The 16,537-nt window shown below is 37.7% G+C and overlaps 1 protein-coding gene across 4 annotated transcripts; it reads right to left on the bottom strand.

Moving 5' to 3' along the window:
• Nucleotides 1-1,687: 1,687 nt before the first annotated feature.
• LOC146485117 (serum amyloid P-component-like) lies at nucleotides 1,688-12,905 on the bottom strand. Of its 4 annotated transcripts, none has more exons than XM_085104057.1 (7): nucleotides 12,788-12,905; nucleotides 9,887-10,149; nucleotides 9,395-9,509; nucleotides 8,793-8,915; nucleotides 2,988-3,204; nucleotides 2,555-2,685; nucleotides 1,688-2,042 (listed from the first exon to the last, which is right to left on the bottom strand). In XM_085104057.1, the coding sequence occupies exons 1-7, from the start codon at nucleotides 12,858-12,860 to the stop codon at nucleotides 1,792-1,794; spliced, it is 1,173 nt and encodes a 390-aa protein (XP_084960183.1). In that variant the 5' UTR covers nucleotides 12,861-12,905; the 3' UTR covers nucleotides 1,688-1,791. The 4 variants fall into 4 exon arrangements, with proteins under 4 accessions (XP_084960183.1, XP_084960184.1, XP_084960185.1 ...); XM_085104058.1 differs by having other exon boundaries at nucleotides 2,555-2,682; XM_085104059.1 differs by lacking the exons at nucleotides 8,793-8,915; nucleotides 9,395-9,509; nucleotides 9,887-10,149; nucleotides 12,788-12,905 and adding an exon at nucleotides 3,340-4,296.
• Nucleotides 12,906-16,537: the final 3,632 nt, after the last annotated feature.

The raw sequence follows: 16,537 nt of genomic DNA, 5'->3' as shown, positions 1-16,537 counted from the left end.
TTTTATAGTGAAATAAAGTTTAAACATCTGTGGTTTTAGACCTTCTTCATTCACAGCTATGAAAAATCCTGGAAATACTTTCCTAAATAAACTAAAAATTGTTCAAAGCCTCTCTTAAAACTCAAATATCATTATTGTTTATTTATTTAACCTTGAATTTGTATTATCATAACCTGCTTTTAAGTTTCAATATTAAGTTCCAGTTCCGCTGGACTTTGGGCTTTGGCCGTATTAAAGTTCTTCCTATTGTTATAATTTTTGTGTTGACCAGACCTCAAATTGGTCGCCATTCCCCAACCCCATCCTCTGGAAATAAACAAAAGACAAAAAAACAGCTGCGTTGTTTTAATGCAAAAGTTAAAGGTGTGAAGGGCTTCTATTATGATCCACAAACCCTTAGATCACAAGGGTGGCATTTGCTTCCACCTGAGCTCTTAAGCCTGCTTTTCAATAGCGTAAGTACAAGCGCAAGCACAAACACAAGCATAAGAGCTTTATTTCAAGTGAAAACGAACGCAACGCAAGCACAAACTCAGGAAAGGAAAAATTCTTGGGCTTGCACTTGCGTCGAGGCCGTTTTCACGGTGAAATGAGTACTCTTATATTTGTGCTTGTGCTTGCGTCGCTTGGTTTTAGCGCCAGGATTTGGCAAAAGAAATTTTGAAAGGGATACCGGAATGGTGCCAAAGGCTACTTTAAAGGGTGTGGCTTTAATCCATTATTTTCAATGTCAAGTTGAATTTTTTACCAGCGCAGGTACCAGAAATGGAAATACTGTGAAAATGGGACGCTAATTTTTTTCCCAACGGGGTTGGAACGGAGAAAGTGGAGTAGCTTGGTAGACAGTTTACTTTTTTCGTGAAATTAAGAGCGGCTCGTTCAATTTCAACCGGTTGAACCAGACGTTTTTTGCTTACTAGAAACGCCCAAGGTGATGACTCAAAGATGGTTTACGAACCTCATTAGTGAGTTACTTTTGTTGTTTTTGAAACAGAGTTAATAAATAAATGATAAAGTCTTCCAGGAAACTGATAACTGTATTATGACGACGCAAAATGCGGCCTGACGCCTCAGTGTTATTCGGCAAGATGAGTACAGAAAAAGTGAGTAATTCCAGTCGGTGACGCTTATTTTTAACTTGTGTAAATCCGCCTACTCCCCTCCAAAAACTCGGGAAAGGAAGCTATATATCTAATGAAGCAAAATGTAAACAATGAGGTCAACAAAAGATTCTTCCATTGCTGCGCAGTGAATTAGGATTCAATAACAAGTCACAGTTGTGTTGAAACATATGACCCCCTACTTGTTTTCTCCAGAAACTAAATAGCGAGTTATTTTATGACTTTTTGAGTAGCTTCTCATTTTGTAACGAGGAAAAAAGTTCCATTCTCAATAAAAACGGTTCCTTGTAGATGTAAATTCTAGATACCAACTATGTATGTATGGATTCGTTCGTTTCGAGACTTTTCGCTCCAACTTGCATGAACCTTCCCTTGACAATAACGTTGCGTCTTTTAAGTTTAAAGCAAGATCAATTTTTTCGTGAAGGAATCATTTTTGGTGCGACGATCATTTCCGTTCCTCTTTGCGGCCAATTGGTGGTCAGTTCCGTGGTCTTGGACCGTTTGCTCCGCCAGGATAATTTTAACAGTCTTGAACTGGGTTTCAATTATCAAGCAAAAGTAAGTGAGCTTTTAAAATTCATCTTTATTGATTCTTGCTCAGTGATGGTTACATGTCATATCACCAGTCTACTGTACTTAACTTAGTTTGAGGGTCTTACAAGCCACCCTAACATGACGGTTTAATTATCTTTACTGAGCCTTTCAGGAGACGTTTAAAGTCACGCCACTGGAACACGTTCCCCACTCCTGCAAAGCACGAGTTTGACATGCGCGTGATCTCTTGCTCTTTAATCACGTGATCCCAGATGTTGACACCTGTCATTTCACCGATGAAACACTGATTGGCGTCAAAGCTTCCTCCCACTGAATCTTGCTCTTGGCCTAGTACCAGGGCTCCACCACCACTGATCACATGACCTATGAGTTAAAATCGGCTTATGATGAGCAGCAAAGCTTGTTTGAAAAGTGAACACTCAGCGCTTAGATCTCTTCAAGTTGAAAGTACAGTGATCAAGTGCTATGTAAAACATGAAATTAAAAACTGTTAAGATAAAACAGAAAATATTATCAAAGTGAAAGACCGCCGGCTTTAGGCTTCAAAACGCAACCATCTCTTCAATTTTTCACATCACCTGAAATTATCCACCGGTGTCCATTTTTAAGGGTCGGAAATTACTACAAGCCGTCCACCGACAACAGCTGCAACCACTTTTCAGAAGCCAGGAGATTTAATAAATGAGTTAAAACGTAGGAGAAAAAAAATCAAGTAAAGCAGACCTCCGCTATCAGAATACTCCAGGGGAAAAAATGCCATGTTGACTAAATAGCTCTGGAAACAAATTGTAGCAGTCTTCTCATGAGGCTATGCGAGCGTTTAAGCATAATGGTTATCCAACAAATATACGTGTGAGAGTTTGTGTCATAATTACCTGTTTTTAGACCTTTACCAGCAGCTCCAACCTTGCCATCTTTATACAACTTCCATGATCCAGCAGTGTTCTCCCATGTTGCGCAAATGTGGTGCCACTTTCCATCATTGGCTGAAACTGAAGTCCCCCTGCTGAAATTAATAAGAACAATGCTGTATGATGCAGACTCCCGAAGTTAAAACCTATCCATTTCCCACTAAACATTAAGCCTAGAAAGAAATCCGCTGCCACATTCTTTTTAAATGCAGTTTAGTTACCCTTCAACCCTTGGAAGAATCAGTGAAGAAAATTGGTCAGTAAGCTTTTTTCAGGTAAAAAAAAGAGCAGGCAAAGCCGTTCCTAGGTAGATACAATTTGTTCATCATCAGCCGTCCTACTTATTCTTGTTGTTGACTGGCGTTAAAAATTAATTTTTTTTCCACAACGTTTGTACCTGTCGGTGTTTCCCACATACAACTTTAACTGTCTGTAGTTGTATAGCACCAGCTCATTGTCTGTTCCTGACACGGCATAGCTCAGCGGCGTTCCATAATTTCCTTTGTCAGCGGTTTTCATCCAAAGACAAGCCGTCACAGCTTTTAGACTAGGCATGCGACGCGTAATGACGTAATCACGAGTTCCTTTTCGCTTGAATTGCAGAGCGTAATTTACTGCAAAATAGAAAAAGTGAAAGTAAGCAAGGCTTTGAGGATACGTGAGAATTAACCATGTTAACGGCAAAGCAACGGGGGAAAGTCGCCAATAACTGATACACCTTCCGAACTACAGAATAACGCAATATATACCACGTCTATCCAAAGCCGATAATCTCTGAGAGATTGTCTGAATCTTCGCAAACAACCCGGCAATAGACCTGTTAACTGCACTCTCGACGTTTTGGATAGTTTCGTTCACGAATCCTTTAATCTTCCGGAGAGCCAAGATTCGCTTATCAAAGGCGCGGAGTTTTTTCGAAACCATTCTTTCTCTTTTCTCAATCATTCGGGACAATGCTTGGATGGTACGGTTCATCATGTTGAAATTTCCTCGAATCGTATCTGAGGACAGCACTTGTTGGTCCTTCAATTTCGTCGAGATCTCTTTGTTTTTATTATCCACCGAATCCAGTCCGCTTTTGATATCCCCGAGCGTGACCGTCGATTTTTGAGCTGAAGACACAACAACATTGTTGCGATCTCCAGAGATAATGACCTTCCCAGCCGAGCCAGTTGTGTTCATTCGGGTGAACGAGATAACTTGTGGTACAGCGATAAACACATAAAGCCAAAACTGATTTGTCGCCAACATGTTGACTGTTTGAAGTCCTTAACTAAGACTGCGATCCTAGCAATATGTTATTACGATGTTAATTTTACATTCAAGAATTTTTTCGAGACCTATAAACAGAAATATGCTAATGCTAAGCACTGAAGACTTCAATGTTTAGATTGCTCCTTAAATTAAAGTTGTTGTTCTCAAAACTGGCTATTGAGCTCGGGCCTTACTTACGATATGTAGACAGAGGGTATCGAGCTATTATAAGAATTACACGTGTCCGAAATGAATATGTTTTGGATCTGTAACGTATTTTACTCTTAAACTTTATTATGTTGAATTATGCTGCGACAATTGGGTCTTTCTATTAACTATTTTTTGAACTCAAGTTGTTTCTTTGTTTCAACTGTCAAAGTTCGTGGAGTTTAGACACAAATGTCATTCATTATTAAACTTCAATGAAACGGTTAGCGATATCAAAGATCGGTCGGAAAAGCAAGACTATTCCATACAACTCGTACGCGAAGTCCAGGTTAATTAAATTAATTGCACTTAATTCGGCTAACACTAAAAACGGATTTCATCCCATGAAGCAATCTTATGTACTTTTAGTTGTTGTCTAAGGGCTAGAAACAAAGGAACTAAAAGTAAATAAAATTGCCTCAAATCAGAACGGAAACCAAACATGCAGAACCAAGGTTAACTACTGTTTGTATTTCTAGGCCATGAGTATATTTATTTATTTTTTTTCCTTAAAAAAAGAACCCCAAGGATTTTTAATAAAATTGCTCACCAAAAATTATTACAATCATGGATATCATACGGTTGTCTAATGAACTATTCAAGAATGAATGATGAGAATAAACGATGAGATTTGAGACAAAATATTGTAGGGATACGGGATATTTGGGACAGATTTGGGACAAAATGAATACGAAATATATACGCCAAAAATTAATAGGATATGGGGTACACAGAATCCCCTTACAGGGCCCGCCCATTTCACGTGTTCATTTTTCTGCGATTTGTTAGTTAGGTGTCGCTTCGCCAATGCAAGGTGGCTTGTATGCGATTTATATTTAAGCGAATTCTATTTTCAAAGCAGATCGCGTTATCTTTGCAAATAAAACATTTCTCTTATAGCCGCGGCATACTAATATTGGCGTGCTTTTCAATAGTCATGTGACGGATCAAGTTTCTTTCTGTCTGTTTACTCGCACTCTTTCACTTGAATGTTTGGTTCAGATTCTTTGAAGTAATTTGCAGTAACTCTCTTAAAGAGAACCTCTTCTTGACGTAGGATTGTTGTTAATGACGGTCTAAATTTCGCAGCTTGATTTTAAAAGTGGAGATAGCCATTCTTAGTGTTTCAAAATTAATATTGGATTTTGTTATCGCCCATTTTCGCTTTAGCATTTTCTGCGCGCCGCCATTTTGGATTACATGACGTCATACGGTTAAGGCCTTCCTAACATGGATTTTCCATCGAATGAACCTTTTCAATAAAGAGGGAGGTGTAATAACCTATTACATGCAGTTTTCTAACTTACGGCCCTCAAAATAGGGGGAATAAATACATACAACATATGCACAAGTCAGTGTACTATAACCACAATGGGACAACAATATTGTAACATTCGAATTTACAAAATTAAGTAAGGGATAATGAGTATTCGTAAAAGTCTTTATATATTAATCGATGAGGAAAAATCTTAAAAATGTATAAAATTCCTAATGAAGGGGTGGTTGGCACTAAGAAAAACAGTCATTACAATACATAGAATAGCGACAACTCGAGCACAAGAGATCATCCAAATGTTCAACAGAGGACAGGCAGGCAGACGGGCCTGTCGTGGTGGTTCCTGCCAAAAATACAGCCTAACAACATGTCAGTGGTGGCTAGCCGGACTGGTCCGGTTCACACCTGAATTGAACCTTTTTGTCTCACTGTAGCTAGTAGAATAACATGCATTAATGATATTTTGAAAAGGCATGACTGACCACCATATCAGTGTACCAAACGCTTGTAGTCTTCTTGGCAATAATGGCAAATAGCTAGAAAACTGTCCGACACGAATCATTATCGACCACATCTCTGGCTGTCAGAGAGTTTCTGTAAAAAAAAAATTAAAGGACAATAATCTAGAAATACAGTTTCTGAACAACATAACTACGATAAGTTATAACTTTTCTTTTGCAACGTCGTCTTCCCTCTTTCATCGATCGTGAATAACTCCGAGTGTTCACATCTCATACTTCAGAGTTTAGAGTCGTAGTGGTTTGCTGTTTTCTTCTGCATTCGTTTAATGCAGTCTTGACACAGAAGATACCCATCCGTGATGGGATAACAAACAGACCCGTAATGTACTGTAGACAGAGGTGAACTACAGTACTCAAATCAAGCAGGAAAAATATACATTTATGATATGTACATTCATTTTGCAGTTAATACAACATAAATAACTGTGGTTACTCTGTAACTAGATATTTAAAGGGGAAGTATCACGCGAATTTTATGTCATTTCAAAACCCAAAAATGTCTTCTCTGCCAACTAAAACAAAGAAATAATTGTCTAGTTTTGTTATCATAATTATAATTCTAGTGCAATAAAACTGTCAATTAGTGGTCAGTGTCACAAAAATGTGCCGATTTTATAGTGAAATAAAGTTTAGACATCTGTGGTTTTAGACCTTCTTCGTTCACAGCTATGAAAAATCCTGGAAATACTTTCCTAAAAAAATTAAAATTGGCGAAAGCCTCTCTTAAAACTCAAATATCATTATTGTTTATTTATTTAACCTTGAATTTGTTAAGTTTCAATATTAAGTTACAGTACCGCTGGACTTTGGGCTTTGACCTTATTTTAAAGCGCTTCCTATTGTTATAATTTTTGTGTTGAGAAGACCTCAAACTTGTCGCCATTTCCCAACCCCATCCTCTGGAGATAAACGATGGACAAAGTAACAGCTGCGTTGCTTTAATGGAAAAGTTAAAGGTGTGAAGAGCTTCTATTATGATCAACAAAACCTTTAGATCACAAGGGTGGCATTTGCTTCCACCTGAGCTCTTAAGCCTGGTTTTCATTAGCGAAGTAAGTACAGGCGCAAGCACAAACACAAGCATAAGAGCTTTATGACAACTGAAAACGAACACGACGCAAGCACAAACTCAAGCACAAGGAAAGGAAAAATCCTTGGGCTTGTGCTTGCGTCGAGGCCGTTTTCACGGTGAAATGAGCACTCTCGACTTATATTTGTGCTTGTGCTAGCGTCGTTAGGTTTTAGCGCCAGGATTTGGCAATAGAAGTTTTTGAGGCATAGCTCAGCGGGGTTCCAGGATTTCCTGTGTCAGTGGTTTTCATCCAAAGACAAGCCGTCACAGCTTTTAGCCTTGGCATGCGACGTGTAATGATGTAATCACTAGTTCCTTTTCGCGGGAACTGCAGAGCGTAATTATTTACTGCAAAATAGAAAAAGTGAAAGAACTCAAGGCTTTGAGGATACGTGAGAATTAACCATGTTAACGGCAAAGCAGGGGGGGGGGGGGGGGAAATTCGCCAATAACTGATACACCTTCCGAACTACACAATAATGCAATATTAATATCTGAGCTGATTTTCAAAAAGGTGGCTACAGAAATTGAGCACATTTTGAGACTTTCTAAGCTGAAAGAATATGCTAGTCATTAACAATACTCCAGTTACGGTTCATCACAAGAAAGTAAGGTCAGGAAATACTATGAAAGAGAAAAGAGGGGCTTTTCTTTGGAATTAGACGTGACGTTGACACCTGAGTGAAATGAGACATGACCTGTGATCCGACTAAACAAGTGTGACACTTGGTAATTATTAACGGCGCCAACGCATCTTAAATCTCAACCAAAACCCCGTCTTTAAGCGCTCAAGACTAGCCTTCCACAAAAGAATCGGCTTAATCGGGGCAAGACAGCGTTTTAAATTGATTTTCCGTGTTAATTATAAATTCAAGACGTGATGAGAATCACGCCGAACGAACATCTGGAAATTATTTATGACATTGAGTCCGGAAATCCGACCAAAATCGCACTTCTCGACTAATCGATGACTAGGCTAACAACGCTACAGTTATAACGGCGAAAAATAATAGAATAGCTTTTCAAACTCACGCTTCTTGAAGAGAAAATCCTTGCCCATTCTTGCTAGTGTTTTTGCGTATCAGTTTAAGTTCCGGATGTTGAAATCAACTTTTGAAAAGGGAAGGGTTCGCCCCCTTTTCCACCACAAAAATATACTAAGTCTTTGGCTGGGTGAAAAATTCGCAAAAATTTCACGTTCCCCGAATAGAACTCATCCCTAAGACCTACTTTTTAAAGCCAAAGACTGTCACCTCCTCAAGCAAAGCCCACAATATACAAGCCTTTAATAGTCCAAGCCCGAGTAACTGAAAATTACCCGTTTAGTTTAATGTAGCTGGTAGAAAGGAAAATGGTGGACGGGCTGCAGCAGAGAATTAGGTCTATTACCTGGGCAGGTGGGCAAGTCAAAAAAATTACCAGTAATTCCCAGGCCCAGGTTGTTGAAAAAGCGGATATGTCTATCCTGTGAATAAATCGCCATCCAGTGGACAAAATGTGCTTCGACTATTAAATGACCTTAATCTGCTGGATACCGAGGCCTGATCTATTGAATTATAAGCAAACACAACTTGCAATTATTCTAATTCCGTGTACTAACTGAAAAGTGCTTAAAAAGAAAGAAGAAAACTGATATTGGCTGTAATTCTTCAAAAAGTGAAAAAAAAAATCTTTTAATTATTCTTCAGCAGTGCATTTTTGAAACTTTTTGCTCGTTTGCTCCAATAAAGCCAAAACTTGTGCTTCTACAATGGGCCAAACCGCCCCTGTACATGTTATTGCTGTCGAAACTTGTAAGTTATGTCACTATGTTTGCTTGTTACGAAGTGGAAACTGGTTTTGATTTGAGAATCAAAGTCCGGTCTTGTTTACCTGTACAGTTGTATCCGTCGCCAGTGTACCCTTGCTTGCATATGCAGTTGAATGACCCTTGGGTGTTGTTACATACGGCAAAGTGGCTACAATTGTGTGTTGCTGATGCGCATTCGTTAACGTCTGCAAAATAAAGGGAAACACAGACGAAAATAGATGAAAACCCATGGAAAAGTGAATAAGTAGACCCCGAGTTTCCGTTTGGGAAAGGCAATAAATTAAATCTCAATTTTTTATTGCCGTACTAAAATGCTTTTTTTCTGCGTTTATGAATGTTTTGGTCTTGCATCAGTTAATTTATTTGCAGTAAACATTCAATTTTAAAGCAATAGAAAAACAAGACTATCAATAATGAGATCTTCAGGAATAGAAATCTGGCCGACGGAATTTGTTTGCGGTTTGAGCGTGTTAGTTTGATTCACGTCAGAAAAGTAAGGAAATGGTCAGAACAAGGAATTGAGATAAAAGCAATCAAATAATTAACAAAGACATTTCACTTCCACGCATGGTAAATTATCCAATATTTACTACATTTTTATCACAAGAACATGTTGGATTTGCAAACGAACAATAATAGATGGTTGAGAAAATTTGCTCCTTACCCTGTTTGCAGTGTGCAAACATAAATCCAGGCGGACACAAACACCGATATCCTTTGTCTGTGAATCCAGATTGGCAGGTACCACCGTTATCGCAATGAGCCCTATCACAAGCACTCTAAAAAATAATAAAAATACAAGTATGAATGGGAAATCTAACAGAGATGAACCATACTCGGTGCTCGATAAAATTGGTAATGGGCAAATCTTTAGCAGGAGCACTCTAAATATTAAGACCGCCGGCCACCTATTTTGTGGTTTGGTGAGTATTGTTCGAGTATAATAAGCGGAAAAAATAAAGAAGGGGCTAAAAGAAGAAGAAGAAGAAGAAGAAGAAGAAGAAGAAGAAGAAGAAGATGAAGAAGAAGAAGAAAAAGAAGAAGAAGAAGAAGAAGAAGAAGAAGAAGAAGAAGAAGAAGAAGAAGAAGAAGAAGAAGAAGAAGAAGAAGAAGAAGAAGAAGAAGAAGAAGAAAACGAAGAAGAAGAAGAACTTACATCTGCCCCACGGTATAAGAAGCCCTCTGTGTGTACAAACTCCTTGTCATGTCCTCGATGAGTGGCGTTATTTAAGTCACATCTGTATGTTCCTTTGGCACTTGCTGTATAGTTAAAATTAATACTGACACAGTTGGGCTCATTGTAACAACGCAGTTCACAAGCATTCATATCTCGGACTTTGACAGTGGTTATTTTGTGATTCACCAGACGCTTATCAGCAAAGAAGAAAAAAGAAGGGAAGGCCAGTTCACGGCAATCACCTGAAAGATTCCAATTATATTGAAACTGATGAGACAAAAAGGTGAAAAGTGTGATTTGTTTGGAAGTACCTAGATCAAAAAAGTTTGTCCTTACAGTAGTTGGGCGTTTTCAAAAAGCCTACGTGTTGAAATAATCGCCTGGTCAGACCAAACGAGGCAAGTTTTAAGAAACTACAGCTAAAATAGTCAATCGTGGGAATGTCCTGCTTTGTTTGACAAGATTTTTTTCACTCTTCTCTTAAGGTGTCGGGGTAAGTATACCTACCTTACCGTAAATTAGAAAAATATGAAAAATCCCAGTTACGTACTATTTTAAGCTTCCGAAATGAAAAGTTTGAACAAAAAAGTCAGGCTTGCAGGACTCGAACCCAAAAACTCTTTGATACTGGTTTCGTGCTTTACCCACTGCAGAGCTATCAGGCCAACAGGGAGCTGGTTATTTTTAATGAATTTAGTATAAAAGTTTTGCAAATGAAAGATTAAATAGATGAAGGAACACCGGACTTTCGTTCGCAACCTACGTCTCTTAGAAAATATAATCCGAAGAAAAATTTAAGCTTGAAGGAGATATTCATAAATATTTGGCAAAATATTTAAGCTGTTTGAGAAGGGAATGACGCTTTGGCAGCACCCGCAATGCATAGATAAATTGTAGAGTCCCCAAAGATATTGGGTAGTTTTGCCGTCACCTTGTAAACCATCTCGCCAACAACGTAAAAAATTGCATTGAGCTCAGTAAATGTGATATTTGTTTATGGGATATAATGATTGATGTTCATAGAAAAAAAATTAGCGAAATCGGTGAAAAGCCAAAATTTGCCTTGTCCGTTCTAAAGCGGACAGCTTCTTAATTAAGTCCCTCCTAAAATATATTTCACTGAAGAATCACTAGTGGTGACGAGAATTGCGCTACAAGATTTAAAGCATCGAAAAAACTGGTTGGCAGCAAAACTTTGTTAGCTACATAAGTCTAGTCGGCAATTCCTCTATTTAAATTGGCTTTTAAACATAAAGGTTCAAAACGAAACCGGCCTGAGCTGAAAAGAACTAAGGAATATGAGGTCATGTCTTTCATTAATAAAAATATTTTGAAGAAAAAAAGACCATTATTATTTATTATTTTTCATACGTTTTAAGGTATGAAAGTGAGATGCATGGACTCATATTCAGGAAGATTGGAGTATTTTAGTCTTTGGATTGCAAGACAGTAAGAACGTTAACCGAGTGAAAAATGTTTTGTTTTGTTGAGATCCACCTGCAATGGAAAGCCAACTGTCAAAAGTCTTCGATACCAAATTTAAATTTTTACTGAGCTTGTTTATTAATTGAAGTCTGCAACGTGAAGAGACAAGAAATTGCCTCAGTAATTTTAAAGCATGCCAGGTTCGTCTCTGCAATAGTGTCAGCTTGAATAATAGGTTTCGGGGGTGAAAAGGAGCAACGAAACAAAATGTTGGTAATATTGGCAAAATGTAGTGACTGAAAGTTAATTGTCAGGAAGACGACCAAATAAGCACGGAATTAATTACCTGTCGTGGAGTTTGTTTCACCTGTCAACAGAATTCAACAATATTTTGGGAGATATTTTTAACCTGTTTCCAAATGAAGGAAATTTATGTTATCAGCAAGAATTTGCCAACTAAACATTTCCAACAATCACAAGAAAGGTATTAATAGGGAAGCACTACCGGTGATACTGGCGTCACTTTCATTAGCTGTTCTCTTTTTATATATGTCTAGATCATGCTTTCGAAATTTACGTTAACAGCAGGAATTTGTCATCTTGACATTTCTAACAATCACGATAAAGGTATTCAAGATAGGATGTACTATCGTCGATACTTGCGTCACTATTATTAGCTGTTCCCTTTTTAATACAAAACTGAAATACGTCTAGATCATGCATACGTGATGAAAAAATATATCCAACGGGTAGAACATTGCGTGAGTTTTATAACAGCTAATAATGTCAACAACCAGTCTGGTAAAACGCGAAGCTGAAATAGATAACAAACCTTTGCTGCTAACTCAGATTTGAAATTATGACATAAAAATTGCTATACAAGTCTGTTTAATAGCGAACTCCGTTTTTGAACCATAACGGAGGCGGCGTGGCCCAGTGGTAAGGGCGTCGGACTTGAAATCCCGAGGTCCCGGGTTCAAACCCGCCTCTGCCACACTTGTAATTAGCCAGTTGGTTTGCCTCCTACCTGTTGGGATTTTTAACAGGTTGTGTTCGATTTGACTATTTTTTTTCCCGTTATTTCTGAGTGGAATTCCTGTAAACTAGCTTTGGGTAGCTAAGTGCATTTCCACTATAAACAAACCATTTATTTATTTTATTTTATTTTTATTATCGATTAGAACAGAATATTGGGTAAAAACCGAGTATATTATGGGAACTCCTAAACTGAAATATTTCGCGACTCTTTACTTTACACAGGAAAAAGGAGGAATGAATTTTGAAGCGTGATTTTTTTTAAAACATGAAGGCTCTGCTACATGACCAAAATTTTGCGTTTTTTTCTCTCATATACGCAATCGGTACCAATTTTATCAATGCGTGAAATATTTCAGAAAAAAAAGCAGAAGCTGAGTAAGGCACAACTGCCAAAGGATTTGAGGAAATGAAACTTACCATCCAAGCAGGCGGAAACAACTCTCAAAGATAAGATCGTTAGAAAAACGTAAAGCAGGGGCTTGGAATCCATGATTTTCTTTCGTTTCTATCGTAGTTACACCGACAACTCGTCGGCTATAAATGTTGATTTTTGACAGGAGACTGCAAACAGATAGCTTGTCGATAGCAACTTATTGTTCTCAGCACCAGTAGAGTTTGAGCATAGGTAACTTGAATATCGCACCTGTCATTTTAAGCCAATGGTAATGCGATCAGTTCGCATCCGGTCAGTTCCCTCGTCAGTTGTAAACAGGAACTTGTCATTAGTTAACTTACATTCTAACGAAGCTATTTAAAGTTGTTTGTTTGGATTTTAGAAGGAAGACAGCTGTGTCTGTTTTCGAATTTGTTTTGCAGAAAAGCGTTTAGTGAAAGAGAAGAAATATTAGAAAGGAAAGGAAAAACGGAAAGACATTCTGTATTCAAGTTATCATTTTATAGCTATCATTGTTAACTAAGGTTGCTGATTAATTGAAGGCTGCACTTCGAAAAGAAACATGGCAAATTTTGTAATTTTAACGCATTTCAGTTCGTGTTTACAATACAGCTTAGAGATTAGATCTTTGGGTCAAAACAAAATCGATCAAATTAAAACGACAAAAAAACGTGTTCTTGACGTGAAAGTTTTTTCACCTCTTAAAGGACTAATTCGTTTTTTCGGTAGAAACATTTGTGTAGGTTTTGAACCCAGCTTTTCTCGTTTCTCATCAGAATGAAATATAAGTTTACCGCATGAAAACTTAACTAGCATTTCTTATTAACGCAGTAAAGGTATTTACAGAACACACCATGCAGCATCTTAGATCTTTGTGCTACATAAAATAGCGGTTTGTGTCTTTTAATTTAACGCTGATATTTGCCTGATACCTGCTTACGTAACGGTAATAAATTCACTAAAGGATGAATATGGCGTGAGTTCACGCGAACATTTATTGTCAACTCAGACATGTAAAAGTGACAACTTACTTCAAACGCGGGTAATTTCCATGAGCGAATTCAGCTTTCTGAGCCAAAAAAGAGCCCGACATTGGAAACACTTTATTTCTATTTCTGAACTTCCGCCAATGGAATGTTGCAACCCTTCATCTGGCTTTCGTTGTTGTATGAATTTTGAAACGTGCTTTCCTTGAAGAATTAACCCTCTTTTGTAAATTACAAAACGTTCTTGTTGTGTTCTCCCAAAATAATGAAAGTTGTCAATTCTGTCAGAATGCGGAATTTTTGAACAAACAAAAGCTGCAGACAAAAAGGAAGAAGAAGAATTTAAGGAGATGGAAATTAAGCTTACATCCAAGCAGGCTGTCGCAACCTTCAAAGAAAACATTGTTAGAAAAATATAAATCCTAAGGTTGGAATCCATGATTCCCTTTCTTTCTATTGTGGTTGCTATGACAACTCGTCGGCTGCAAAAGTTGGTCTTTAAAAGGAGAATGCCACTGAATTGGTAGCTCGTCCGTAGAGACTGGATTTCGACGTTTGTTTAACCAGGACGCTATTTCTTTCAATCAGTTTAGCGGATGGAAAGGTGATAAGTTCAAATGAAGACAGGAACTTCTCATTCGTTAATTTAAACTTCCTGTGTTTACAAAGGCGACGGCTGTGGCTATTTTTGAATTTTGTGTATAAAGAAATTTAGAACTCGAAGAAAGACTGCAAAGAGAACGTAAAAAGGAAAGGTGTTCGTGGTTTTTCATTATTTTAAAATAAACTATGCTTGAACCGACATTTTATGGCCGTCGATTTTACGGTTGAAGTACTATGCTATCAGACAGATCCCGTTTAATTGTAAGTAGCTGCCGAATATTGTTTATAAATGGTAATTAAAATAATACAATGCTGCTAAGAGATACCAGAATTTATCTTCTCTTTATCTTGGTTAACCCGTTGCCAAACTGATTGCTGTAAAGAAAATAAATGTTTTAGAGCCAATTCTTATATTCTCTACAAAACTAAACCATTCAAGTAAACAGTTCTTATAACGTTTTTATTAAGAATTCGGTTTTTAAAAGTATATTTTTTAGAAATGTGGCCGATTCCATCGACATGCTAACAGGATATTTCAGAGATATTTCAGAGAAAATGTTTGGAAAGTTTTCCCGGGCATCCAGTACTGTATCAATAATCCTGAACATTTCCCGAAAGTTGTCAGTTGGTAAGGCAAACGTCTGCAACGTTTATTTTTTGTAGACAAAGAAAAAGGTCTACCCGTTCATCGCCGTATCTTCTAAGTTGCTGTCAATCGTTGTTGAATTTTTTTTCAATCTGCTCCCGTTAGTAGACTAATCTGTCAGAATGAACACTATAATAGACCCTATGTAATAATGGTTGGCATTTTAATATTCTTTTGTTTGCATTCAAATTAGCCTTACTAACTTCGTTCTTGAGTTCGAAAATCAAAAGAATATTTCACTTGAACGAGGCTAGTGACGCTAATTTGAACGGTGAATTTTTTGTGATAGGAACATAACGTTTGTGACAAAAAGGAAACAAAACACAAATTGCGTTTGAGTCAAATAAGTTAAATAAGACAAACGTTACAGTTTCTATCTATAAAAAATAAATAAATAAATAAATAAATAAATAGAATATGAGACATATTTTGTAGCACATTTCCAGGTGTTGTACTGTCAGTCATTTGAGAAAGGCACTTTAAAATCGTTGTTCGTGTAAGTATATGCAGTTGAAAACAATAACAAACATCCGACAAATAAAGACAAAAGAAAAAAAAACGAGGTAGATTTCAAACTTATATTAACTTTCACCGTTACTCTCAGAAAACAAGGCAGTTTATAGAATTATCAGAAAGCTAAGTGCTTAATTTTCATTCATGGTGCACTCATAACATCTTCGGAGACCAAGCGGGAAGACAACAACTTCTTCTCAAAATGGGGACTTGGGTCGAAAGCTTCCTCCAGCGCTATACCGTTTCTTTTTTTAAAGTTTCGCTCGCCCAGATTTTGCGCGCGGAAGGGTTCGACCCTACCCGTCTGTCCTTCTTGAATGTGCAAATTTATGCATCCGCAGAGATATCGTGAGAATAAGCATGCATGATTCTATCTTTAGGGAGGTCGCCAAAGTTATCTATGGTAGCTGTTACGTATCTTTAGTTTCAATAGCGCTACTGACAGGCCCGTTGCAGGGGGAGGGACAGGGGGGGCTTGAGCCCCCCCCCCCCAGAATTTTTGGAACTTAAAAAACAATGTGCCAAAAAAGATAATTAAAACAGATTAATGTGCACTGATCAATCAGTCTTGAACACTGATGCTGCAAGTGCCTTTTCACAACCTGTCAGTTTGTTTTTATATACAACGGCAACGAAGGCACTCCTACCTTGTGAATCGGAAGTAAGAACAAAAATGGATCGAAATCAACCAATCTCAAACCTTGAAAGCTGTTGAAATAAACTACTTCTTTTTTAAGACATCCGCTCATTGATAGCAATATAAATGCCCTTAGTTATAACAATTTAGTATCCGTGCGTTGTCGAAAGCCACACAAATATGTCCTCTCAAGAGCAAAATTTTCCTGCAGTCGGATTCTCACTGCCCGATTCCAAATTGAAAAAGAGAAAGTAAAATTTGTCCTCGTTTGTTCACGTCCTCCTTCAAACGTGAAATTAGGAAATTTCACGTGGTAGTCCGCGTAAAAAAAAACGGCAAAGAAATGTACCAAAAAGTGTGACGCAGGTGTAAAGTTTTTGATTTGCTT

This window comes from Pavona decussata, unplaced genomic scaffold (genome assembly GCF_977016875.1).
Source record: "Pavona decussata unplaced genomic scaffold, jaPavDecu1.1 SCAFFOLD_28, whole genome shotgun sequence".
Lineage (NCBI taxonomy): Eukaryota > Metazoa > Cnidaria > Anthozoa > Scleractinia > Agariciidae > Pavona > Pavona decussata.
The sequence above is the reverse complement of the archived record's forward strand: the minus strand, read 5'-3'. Positions and strand labels throughout refer to the sequence as shown.